Genomic DNA, 12570 nt, shown 5'->3' on the forward strand with positions numbered 1-12570 from the left:
AGATTTTTGGTGTAAAGTATAAAAAATTATAGAGCCGGATATCCGGCCGGATAGTTTCAATATCCGGTATCCGGCCGGATATTGAAAATGGCCGGATATCCGGCCACACCGGATATCCGGCCCAACCCTAATATAAAACAATCATTTATAAAAAAAATATAATTTAACTTAAACTGCATTTATGTAAATGGATATTTACTCTTTATTTCCCCATTTAATCTTTATACTAAAGTAACAGGATGTTTATTTGTCTGTGTGTTTGTACCGAGGAATCTTGCTAACCACTGAACCGATATGGTTCTCCTTTACTGGGTAGCTTCTCATAGGTCCTGGGAAGATTTTTAACTATTTTGGGGGAGGGTACCACCACCTTCCCCAGGAAAATCGATAAAAATAAAAAAAAACGCCGCCCTGCGGACATTTTTGCAATTAGCTAAAAACCTAACTAACTTTAGCGAAAAAATATTTTTTTTGTAAATAGCTGATCTTAAAATAGATAGCAAAGAAACAATTTAACGTGTCCCTAAAGGCCTCTAGGGGCATTATAACATACTAACTAATAAATTATGTCTAAAAAACAAGAATGACAATTTCCATAAAAGTAAATATTAATATTAGAAAACAAGGCAAACATATACTTTTGATATAGAGTACCTCTGGTTTTGATATTTGATATTGAGAAAACAGAATATTATTTAATAATGATCTTATTAACTTCTGATAACGTGCTAGAGGGCTAGAAAATTTTGGTGCCTCCACTGTTTGATAAATAATTTCTGATAAAATCAAAGACATATTTTGATTCCTAAACTCTAAGCCCAATTTTTTTATTTTAGATTATAAAAAAAAGCTAATTTTTTCTCTGGGGGCGAAATCTCTGGGGAGGGTGGTGGTACCTTCCTCCAAAATAGTTATAAACCTTACCTGACAAATGAGAAGCTAACCTGTTAAGGAGAACCCGATCGGTTTAGCGGTTAACGAGATCTTTTGGTACAAACAAACAGACAAACAAACAAACAGACAGACAGACAGACATCGTTCTATTTGTATTATAGATAATTAAGTTTAATTTTAAAATTTAAAGCTATAAGTAAAATCTGCGGTCATAGGAGCTACTCAAAGTTTACTTGAGACTTGGAAGAACAAGGCCTGCAGATCATACCAGAACCTGAAATCGGCTTGGATCGACACCTTTACTGTGATAACTGGTTTGTACTATCTCTCTAAGCGGCTTAGTGCATAAGAATTGGCCACTTTAGCCAGCAGCCGACCTCAGCCGCCCTCAGCCGCAGCAATTCTGCAGTAGGGGTGCCGCCAAATACTCCGTTTCTCTTAGAAGGGTTGTGGTTCTCTCCCTTAAATAGTCATAAACCTTGCCTGGATCTATGAGAAGCTTCACTGTAAGGGAGAACCATCGGTTCAGCATTTAGCAAGATCCTTCGGTACATACACATTGACATAATATCTATAATACAATGTCGCTAATCGCTGATCCGATCGGGTTCTCCTTTACAGGGTAGCTTCTCATGGGTCCCGGGAAGGTTTAGGTTTATAACTATCTTCTTGGAGGGTGGGACACCCTCCCCCAAACCCTCCAAAAAATAAAGGATATATTACTCCCCCTCCCCCCAATAAATAAATTTCTTTTTTAAATTAAAATATCGGGGTCGACTAACCCTCCCCCCCCCCCAAAAAAAAATGAAAAAAATTAAGTTGATCAAATCTCTTGGGGCAAAGGAAACTGAATAGACATTGCCCTAATAAATAGCCGGTATATTGCTGTACAGTTTCTATATCCTCGATTTTTAATTTTCATCCTAAATCAAGATAGAATTTTGTTTTACAACACTTCCTTTAGCGACCATGTTTTTAAAAGAATATGGGTACTAAAAAGCATATCTATTAATTTTTCTATGAAAAGAATATAGGATTACAAAAATGTAAGTGGTTAATGTTATTGTATTAAGCTAAAGCTTCTTCAGAGATGCTACAAGATCGGTATTAGCTTCTCATACCTTTTAATGAAAAAATATTTTTAAGTTATTAAACAATGTGTAGAAAAAAATTCCATATAATATTCAAGCTTTAATTTTAAGTTTAAAATAATACGTTTTTTAATTAAGAGGGCCTCTATTAAATCAAAAGAAATTTCCTTTTGTACCAGTATCTTTTTTCTAATTTAGTAATTTTGAGCAATCTCGTCTTTTCCTCTAAAAACAGCTTAAAACCTATCAAAGCATATTGCAAAGGGGTATTTATTTAATTAAAACTTTTGAAATATTTTAGGTTTAAAAATACATCGGATAAATTTAGCATAAATGTTTTATACAAAGAAAGGGCATTTAACAAAAAATTCAATAGTACGACGACATTTGAATAAAAAATGAAGCGATACTGCCGCGTGTTATTTTTCATTACAATAACAAATCAAAAAAATGCGCACATTGAAATATTTTTCGGACAAAAATTTAATTATTTTTTCGCTCAAAAACAGTGTCAGTCCCAAAAAAACATTAAATTAATCAGTTTTCATATTCCCTAATGTTTTTGGTCAATTGTAATTACTTGTCATATTTTATTTTCAGAATTTATTATAATAAAAATGGATCGAGTGTTTTAAATAAGATAGCTCAAAATCTTGATGAAAGCTTGGTACTGAGGTAAAGTGACTAATTTAAGTAAAATCACTTTATATAGTTAAAAATACTCGAAACATATTTATAAGATCTTTCCTTTAATAAACAAACTTTGTCTTTTAATTTCAAACTTTTTTAAAGGTCCAGAAAAGGATCATTTATATTCTGGGGAAGGGTACCTTTACCCTCCCAAGAGAAATAGCATACAAAAAATGCTTCACTTCCCCCCCCCCCCCACACATAAAAACATTGTTTTACTTTTTCTGTCTTAAACTAAGATTGAAGGTGGAAGGTCGACATTCGATCCTTTCCCTTAAGTTCCCCTATATATAAGAGACTTCTATTGACATGAATATTTATTATTTTAATTTGCATACCTACCATACCTAATAATATAAAATTTTCTATGATTCAGGTTTATTCAAAATGGAAAACGAATATAATCCAGACTATTTAAACAAATATAGCAATGATGGTTACCATCCAACCTCTGTAAGTAAATGCAGCAATCTACATATTCCATCAGATCCATCACAGTTCAAAGAAACTAGTGTTCTGCTTAAACAATTTGAAGCTATGTAAGTTTTGATTCTTGTTAATTAATTAAATCTATTTAATTTTTGAAGCTTTTTTGAGGTAATGACGTGATATATGTATTAAATAAGATATTTTTTGCGTTCAGTATCGGATTATCATCTCTAGTCGTTGTATTGTGTATGTATATTTGTACAGCAAACTAAACTAATGGAATCGTTTGTAGAATATTTCATGCATGTATGTATGTAAATAGGTAAGAGTAATCAAACCAATTTTTGCTATTTTACATAATATTAAATTGGGTGAATTATTTTTCCATTAGAGGGCCAAGGTTTAAATTTAACTAACTTAATTGCCTTTTATGGTAGTTTCCCTTTAAGTGTCTTGTATAGCACAGAAACCCCTCGTTTTCAATTTTATAAAAAAGGGGAAGGTGTTCATTGCTCGATAGGTACTTTAAGGGAAAGCACCTTTCTTGTTCTTATATTCATATTTTTAGCTGGCACCAGTCGAATACAGATTCTAGTCAAACCTGCCCAGTAGCAAGAGGGCCCATTGAGGAACCAAGAACAATATCCAGATGTTCTTCTGGTGATTCCAGTGTCAAATCCAGGTTATTCAAATTCATACTCATCAGTTTTTATTATTTTTATTTGAAGTGGTGCAAAGAGGACACCCACAAGAGAATGAATAGCCTAGAATTTTAACAATTGAATTAATATATTTTGAATCTTAGGCACGAAAAAAATAGGTAGGTATAAAAGTATAAAATTATGATATTTAAATTAGATTTGAAAAAGAAGTATTACATAGATACCTTTTTCACGTTATGAAAAACTAGGGGTCATGTTTGATAACTTCTTGAAATATACTTCTCACACAAAAACATCCAATTACAAAAAAAAAATTAATAAAGAATCTAATATTTCTCTGATTTGTCTTGATTTTAGAGATATATTACTTACCTAAAAATGTTTAGTTACAATCTTATTATTGAATAATTTATTTTTAGGTCATATCCAGAAGAAATTGCACTATTACAATCACTAGAAGGACATACATTAACGATACAACCAGGAATAAACACATTAGATAAAATATTATATCATATTTTATTATTACATTCTTTAAAATAGACAATACAAATGTTGTTTACAAATAGGTTGTTTGTTAATAAGAAAATTGTAAAATAATTATCTTCCTTAATTTCCTTTCTTGTTAAAGATATCCTTTTTTCAAGTAACGCTCTTTAAAAAAACAAATGAAAATAAAATAGTTAATTATACTAAGAGTAATACACTTTTTTAAAGCGAAGCTTTTCTATAATTAGGGTCGGTCGGTCCGTCCGTACGCCCGTCCGAGATAGTTAGCTTTTATTCGTTAATTTAGGCATGTTAGAATTGTCCTATCGATTTCAAACTTTGCATGGTGATTCCTGTGGCAGTTAGGTACGATTTAGAAAGCGCAGCAACTCTATAATCGTTACCAGAATGTCCGTACCTCAATTTTAAACATGTTGATTTTTTTACTTTTTTAATAACAATTTTTTATGTGATAAAATCATCCAATTGATCTGACTTTTTTATTACTGATTCATATTACAATAAGGTACAATATTATGAGCAAAGCATATCTATAATCAAGTATTAAAAATGTCAGTATGTCCTTAAACAGAATTCTGTATTTAAGAAGTTTTGCAATAAATTTACGTATAATTTTGTCAAACCTTATATTTTCATATTTTGTATATTCAGTTCTGACACTCAACAAAAGTTAATGTTCGTCTGTCATATCGTTTCAGAGCTTCGCTTTTATGGATGTTGTCATCCTTGTTTTTCTATCTTTTAGCTGTTTTTCTTTTACCTAATTATTCTTTTTTTTCAGTCAGGAAAAATACTCGATTTGCTTCTTGTCTCTTAAATATTTTCAATGTGTCATATCTTGAATGTAGGACGTGATGATAAAATTGTGTCGACACTGACGAGAATAAAGGCCGAGCTTCCAGAACCAGTGTCAGCCTCAAGTGATGGCCCGCTCAACCAAATTCATAATCAACATCCAGGTAAATACAAGTCATTACCTTCCTCAAATTTACTATTTGATAAGCGAAACTTTTTTACTAAAAGGGTTGGTACGTATGTCCGTACGTAGCGTATAGCTCCTATTATTAATTTGTGCTTAGGCATGTTAGAATGGTGCAATCGATTTCAAACTTGACATTATTATTCCTGCAATAGTTAGATAGGGTTTAGAAAGCGTAGTAACTTTATAAGTCTTTAGGTTCATTTAAAATCTGTGGTTTTGTTAACTTTCAAAATTAACCTTTTCCTGTGATTTTTGTTATAATGATTTAAAGGACTTCAAGGTACAATGTTATAACCTCCCTCTGTAAGCGAGTCCTATAAATGTAATCTGTTCTTAAACAGAGAAAGTCAAACCCAAGTGACCTTTATAGGCCTGAAGAGGCGTATCTGCTAGATATAAAAATTATTCCAAATATTTCTTTTAGTTCCTGCTGGCAGTGAAAATAAATTCTACGAATACATCTTACAGAGAGTTGAAGAAGAAACAAGAATAAGATTTATGCAACAACAGGAGAAACAGATCAAGAAGAAATCTAAATCTCGTTCGCGCCATAATTCTTCGCACCAAACCAAACGTTTACAAGAGCATGAAATTAAAAGGGAAACATCAGAAGAGCATGAAATCATAAATCAAAAGACAGATAGTAAAAAAATTAAAAGAGGGCGGTCGTATGACAATTACAAGCAGGAAATGGACACTAAAAGAGAAAAATCTTCTAAAAGTCGAGATAGATCAAGATCAAAACGAAGAAAAAGTCACAACACAAGGCATAGAAGTAGATCAAAATCAAGAAATAAAAATTCAGAATCTCAATCAAGAAACCAAGAAAAGAAAGTGTCTGTTTTCAGTCGTATTGGTCACAGAGCAAGGTCAAAGTCAAACTGTAGAAGGCGGAGGTCTAAATCTAAACACAGAAGATCAAGATCCAGGCAAGGATTAAAGATTTTGTATTATAGCAGAGGGGGGTGGTGTAAATTTTGCAATCCCAAGAATAAGTAGAAATGGAAACACATAGTGTCTTTAGATAATACGGCTTAGGATAAGATTCAAACCCATTACCTTTTATTCAACAATTGGTCGTGTAGGTACATATTTTTAAATGTCGAAATATACAATTTAATCCGTAAATTAAGGTCACACGATAAATATTCACATACAGAAAAGAACAGATCAAGGTCTCGTCATAGAAGGTCGAAATCTCGACACAGAAGGTCGAAATCTCGTCAAAGAAGGTCGAAATCTCGACCTAAAAGGTCGAAATCTCGGCATATAAGGTCGAAATCTGGACATTATAGGTCGAATTCTCGACATAGAAGTTTCAGATCGGCTCGTGACAGCTCCAAATCCCACAAGAAATCGCATTCAGATTCTAAAAAAGAGAGAAAAAGATCTAAATCAAAAGAGATAAAAAGATCAAGATTAGAAGACAGGAAACCCAAATATCGCTCAAAATCAAGGTAACAATTGTAATTTACAAATAAAATTCCATTATCTATTTGTGAGATAAAAAGGATACTTAAATAAGATATGAAATTATAATTTTCTGAATAGCCTGTAAATATTGGAATTGAAAAGGGGCACAAACTGTCAATATTTGAATATTTGTTGGTATTAAGTTACCGCACAATAAAATATAATGACCTTACATAATGATAGCACAAAAAATATTTTTTTTAGCATAATATGCGGATTTGTGCGCATTTAAAAAAAACTTTAAAAATATCATGGATTCAGTATCGTGATTTTTTTTTCAAACTTAAAAGTGCAGATTTTGTTTGGTGCAGAATATGCGTATTTTTTTCAAGATATTTGGTAGCCACCCTGCATTTCTAACATCAACACTTAAAATTGTGATAGTTTATTTGTTGTAGATCGAAAAGTATAAGTTCAAGATCTAGTTCTGACTCAAGAAAATCTTCCAAAAGACAAAGATCAAGTTCTACCGAAGATCAAACTGTCACACAGCAAGACAAAGAAGCTCAGGTTCATTTTTGTAACACTTGTTTTTTTTTATTTAACCTAATGAGTATTATTGACAATTATATGTAAAATGTAGTCAGCCATTCATTGTCCTTAAAAACTTAAGCTGGATATGTATTTTAACTTTAAGGAGGTCTTATTTCTAGAAAACCGAACCAACTCCCTCACCCATTTTATTTAAAAACCTACTACTAGCCCATGTAAGTTTCTCTTACACTGCGGGGACCCTTTTACCACTGTGTACTATCCAAGTAGTTATCTTTAAACTTTTACCTAACCTAACCTTACAATGAAACAATAACATTAAATCTGTCTTGTTTTCTTTTTAAAACTAATTGTGGTCCAATTTAAGTTTTTTTTCTGTTTTAGATGTTAAAAATCCGCCTTGAGGTTGAGGCCATGTACACAGATGCCATGAATGCTATGATTGTACAGAAAGAACAGGAAGTTAAAAATTTACAGGCAAGTCTTCCTTTTTTATTAACCTTTCAATAAATGAATTGGATGTATATCTCACTGTTTGTCTGTTTTCTTGAAGGATCTCTTAAACCGCCGAGTCGTAATGGTTCTTCTTTTCAGTAAAGGTTTTTTTATAACTATTTGGGGGGTTATTTCTTAAAGGGGACTATACACGAACTAGAGCAAGTGATTTTAAGCACCTTCCAGCATTGATCCATAGCATTTTTAGTGAACTAGATGCTGCGCCCCTAGCATCTAGGTGCACTTTTTTCAAAGGGATGTAGAAAGGCAGAAAAATAGCTTAAAACCATACCCGGGCTAATTTATAATAATACAAAAAGTCTAAAACCATGTCAGTACCGTAACCTATAAGAAGCTTCATTGTAAAAAGGAACTATTCGTATCAGTAGTTAGCAAGATCTTTCGCTACAGACTAAAAAAGCTTACTACTTTATAAAATACTAGCGGCTTCGCCCCTAGATTCTAGGGGCTTTGCCCCAAGAGGTAATTAAAAAAAAATAAGTACCCCCACTACTTTCTGTTAAAAAAATAAGTACCCCCACTAAAATGACCCCACTACTTTCTAATTAAAAAAAAATTTTAAATGGGGGGGGATTTTTTTGTTTTTTTGGGGGGTTGGGGGTGTCCCACCCCCCAAGAAAAAAGCCTAAAACCACCACAGGACCAGTATGTATATACCCTGAAGAGTAGAATCCGATTGGTTTAGTGGTTATCAAGATCTTAAGGGACAGACAGACGGACAGACGGTCAGACGGACAGGCATCAAGCTACTTTGTATTATAGATGATATACTAGGTTTATGTTTAATATTTGGTTTATCAACTAAAAAGTTAGGTTTCACCATGGTTTTATATGAAAAAAACTTTGAAATGTTAATCATTCTTTGGTGCAATATCATCAAATGTTTTGATGAGTTCAAACTGTTGTTTTAAAGCTTAATGCAAAAGTATATAATTTTGATTAAAAATGTATATCTAAACAAAGGGATGGTAACTTGTTATATTGCAAACAGTTTAATTTATGTACTTTTTTAATTTACAGCATTTGGTGCTTTTCTGCCGTGTTATTTTATTTTAACCTTTAAACCCAACAAAGCGTTTAATGATATTGCATTTAAAATGGTTTAAATTTCAAAATTTATTTCATATAAAAACATAGTGAAACCTAACATTTTAGTCGATAAACCAAAAATTAAACATAAACCTATTATATTCACTAAAAAAAATACTATGAATCAATGCTGGAAGGTGCCTAAGATCACTTGCGTGGATAGTTCCCTTTGAGATGGGGTTGTCCAATTTTACTCCGGAAAATTATAGCTAAAAGGACCCCTAGATATATCCTGTAAGACCTTGCAAGATCTAGCGGATGGACAAACGGACGGACAGACAAACGAGCATTGTTCTACTTAGTTTCATGGATAAACAAATTCAAACCATTTATGGCCTTTCAAATATAAGCATTATTATTAAGTATGCTATTTTTAGGCATTTGTATCTGTACCTGGAGACTTAAAATGCCAAACTGGATACTCAACTGGTACAGTGCATTCCAAACCTAAAGGTATTCCTAATATTAGGTCATTTCCCATAAAATGCTTATCGAGCATTGAAATTCGTCTCTTATTTTTAAATGAAATAGAAATAACGAGTTTTTTTATAATACCTTACCACTGCGGGGTCATTAACCCTGCAGGGCCACCTAGTACCCAATAAGTTTTGAACAAATCAGGTAGGTAATCAAATTTAATAAAAGAAACCAAAGTTTTTAAGCCAACAATTAAGAATAGGTAGTTAAAAAGTTTGTCTAAAAGCTTTACCTAGCCGATTTTATCTGCCTTTAAAATTGTAAACGTTTACTTACTTTTATACAGTAAGACTTTTTTGTGGGCCTTACTGAGCATTAATTTTTTCTTGAATATTTTAGTTATGGAGTGCCAAAGTCAGAATTTAGCTCAGTTTACCGCAGTACCAACCAATTTGTAAGTCTAACTGTTAATATTTAAACCAATTTAAATCATGTATTTTGGGGAAGTTGCGTGATTGTATTTGCTTACTAAAATTTTCTCAGTTAATCATACTCTACTGCTTAAATCCTCAATATACAATATTAGGTACAGGAACAAGGGAAAGTGATTCTAACAAACAAATCTCAGTGAAAATTTTCCCACAATCTTAGCCTCTTCCCTTAGTTTATCCCCCTTCATACCCACTTACCCTCAGTTACATAAAATAATTTTTACACCAACAAGATATTTAATTTTCGTCAATTTTAAACGGAATTAAGGGGGGGGGGGAGTTCTGACACATTTGCGTAAACCTGGTGTATAGGCTTTATCTTTGGACTGAGTGGATAGGTTATTAGGGATAAAATCATTCTTATATGATGAATTTCCCCCAGATTTAAGATTTTTTGGATAGGCCTTCAGGTTCCGGAGCTCCAGGCCTCCAGGTGGTCTCTGTACAGGTAAAAATGGAAATTTTTTTTTTAAGAGTTAGATGTCTGCTTATGAGACAATATACCTATGTATGTTTTTTCTTCAAATATGTGAATAACAATCAAAAAGAAGCATATTTTGTTTTATAAGTCAAACTCTAACTCTTCAAAAAAAAATCTTTTTTTTAATTTTTACCTGTACAGAGACCACCTGGAGGCCTGGAGCTCCGGAACCTGAAGGCCTATCCAAAAAATCTTAAATCTGGGGGAAATTCATCATATAAGAATGATTTTATCCCTAATAACCTATCCACTCAGTGGAAAAAATCCTAAATCTGGGGGAAATTCATCATATAAAAATGATTTTATTCCTAATAACCTATCTTCTCAGTCCAAAGATAAAGCCTATACACCAGGTTTACGCAAATGTGTCAGAACTCCCCCCCCCCCCTGGCTGAATCACAGTCCCTGATAAAGTATTTTAAAGATAAGTTGTCAATTACTTGATCATTTAGGAATAATTCTGCGGGTGCACCCACGTCAGATGAGACAATTCCAGGGTTGACAATTTTGGAAAAAATCCCAAATCTGGGAGCTCTACTGACCAAGCTGCTAGCTGAAACAGGGATGCCAACCAATGGTGTAATACCAGAACAAATAAGCCAACAGAATGTATCTGACCATACAAAGACACAAATGCCTGATCTTGGGGAATTATCCCCAATGACAACCACAAAGGATCCATCTGAACAATTTACCGCCATATTTGCTCCAGCACGTGGATTGTTCCCCAGAACAAGTAGCGAACGCACAGGGTTGCCTGATGTGAATATGAGTGTGGCACCCACGAGTATTGACATTTTGACTGGAAGCACGTACAACACACATGAAGATGTTAAGCCACCTAAACCTGATTTTCACATTTTTATGGTAAGACATGACAAAAAACATTTGATTGATGAAAACCAGATATGCTTAGCTAATGTAAAAGATTGAGGTCTTATGTTTCGTGCTTATTGGTCATTTTTTATTTATTTTTATTCAAATTTTATAGATTTTTAAATTTTAGTAACTAGGTACACCTTTACATAAACAAGAACAATAGAAAGCTGGTTTCCCTTGAATATTATTTGTACCACAAATAAAGTATTTCAAGGAAATAAAAACAGTTTTGAAGCGTTTTTTAGGTTAGTTAAGTAAAGACTAGAGGAGCCCCGCAGGGCATTTACCCTGTAGGAATACCGTACGCCATAAAAAGTTAGACCTCCCTTCAGGGCTAGAAAACAGATTTTATTTCTTCAAATTTTCAAGGGAAGGGTGTTTCAGATGTACAAAAGTGGTTTGAGAAAAAGTACCGTTCACCATTTTGAAATATGTTTTAGGAATTGAGAAGAAGGTATGGAAACGACTTCAAACAAGAAACTGATATTCGGGATGTATTGCATCTAATTGTTACCAAACCATGTAAGTTTAAAAGTTTTAGAGTTGTTGCTTTTTGAACAACAAGTTTTTACCAACCACTTCTTAAAATATAGGGAAAAATGAACTTAAGTACTTTTTCTTTATATCAAACTGAAAAATGATTGCTAGTATTATTCTTGTTTAAAAGTAACAGGATATGTGTGCGTGTATCTTTTTGTCTGCACAGAAGGATCTCGCTAAACCCTGAAATGATATGGTTCTTTATTACAATTTGGCTTTAGTTAAGTGTCAAAACGTTTTAACAACTTATTGTAATCTTGGAGGGGTGATTTTTTGTATCATCATTGATGATGAATATCAATTTTTCGGCTATTGTCTTATCCCTTTAGATCCCTGGGCGCAACTGTTAGGATTAACAATGTTACTGTTTCAGATGCCTCCAGATTTATCCAAGAAAACCTGTTTTTAGTTTCGGAGAATGATAAAGAAGTATTCTTTCAGGAACATTTTACTAACATATTATTTTTTTATTTATAAACATATTTTTCTATACATTGTTTGTGTCCGTCCGTCTGTACGCTCATCCATCATACATATAGAATATAGATTTAAATATTTAGAATAGTTATGCTTTATTCTATTTATGACTTTTTAAAACTAAAGTGCCGCCAAGTTATTTTAAATATTAAAAATATACTAAATTAGGTAGGTATACTAAATGAAGTTCATTTATTTCCAAATTTTTTTTTCGTTGACTAAACAGGGGTGTATATTCTGCACAAGATTCATTTTTTTCCCCTGCTGCAAAATCTTTTATTTTTTCCCTCCTGTTTTTTCTCAAGCAATGAAGGGGTGAAATTGAAAAAAATTTCAAAACTCTTTATTTTATTTATATTATCCCCCCTCCCACACATTATTTTAGTTTTTTTTTCACCAAGGATGAGAGAAAAATGTTTTCATTTCTCTCAATTTTTTCCCCCCCAACAATATATTT

General features: G+C 32.6%; 1 protein-coding gene across 2 annotated transcripts; it reads left to right on the forward strand.

Annotated features, from left to right (window-relative positions):
* The first annotated feature begins 1806 nt into the window (after window positions 1–1806).
* Window positions 1807–12155, forward strand: LOC145333803 (uncharacterized). Of its 2 annotated transcripts, none has more exons than XM_080179042.1 (14): window positions 1807–2678; window positions 3052–3214; window positions 3673–3786; window positions 4186–4248; window positions 5123–5235; window positions 5683–6187; window positions 6392–6715; window positions 7130–7241; window positions 7608–7700; window positions 9206–9281; window positions 9645–9699; window positions 10670–11084; window positions 11537–11618; window positions 12010–12155. In XM_080179042.1, exons 2-14 carry the CDS (start codon window positions 3063–3065, stop codon window positions 12111–12113), a joined length of 2208 nt encoding a protein of 735 aa, XP_080035168.1. In that variant the 5' UTR covers window positions 1807–2678; window positions 3052–3062; the 3' UTR covers window positions 12114–12155. The 2 variants fall into 2 exon arrangements, with proteins under 2 accessions (XP_080035168.1, XP_080035167.1); XM_080179041.1 differs by having other exon boundaries at window positions 1807–2660.
* The last annotated feature ends 415 nt before the right edge of the window (window positions 12156–12570 follow it).

The sequence above is a fragment of the Acartia tonsa genome, chromosome 12 (assembly GCF_053477335.1).
Source record: "Acartia tonsa isolate MP-2025a chromosome 12, ASM5347733v1, whole genome shotgun sequence".
NCBI classification, from domain to species: domain Eukaryota; kingdom Metazoa; phylum Arthropoda; class Copepoda; order Calanoida; family Acartiidae; genus Acartia; species Acartia tonsa.

What these genes read in the sequence shown, in the direction of transcription:
- LOC145333803 (XM_080179042.1), top strand. Translation starts at nt 3,063, where the DNA reads ATGGAAAACGAATATAATCCAGACTATTTAAACAAATATAGCAATGAT. An exon ending in CTTAAACAATTTGAAGCTAT is followed by an intron (nt 3,215 to 3,672) that starts GTAAGTTTTGAT and finishes TCATATTTTTAG; the next exon opens with CTGGCACCAGTCGAATACAG. An exon ending in AGCAAGACAAAGAAGCTCAG is followed by an intron (nt 7,242 to 7,607) that starts GTTCATTTTTGT and finishes TTTCTGTTTTAG; the next exon opens with ATGTTAAAAATCCGCCTTGA.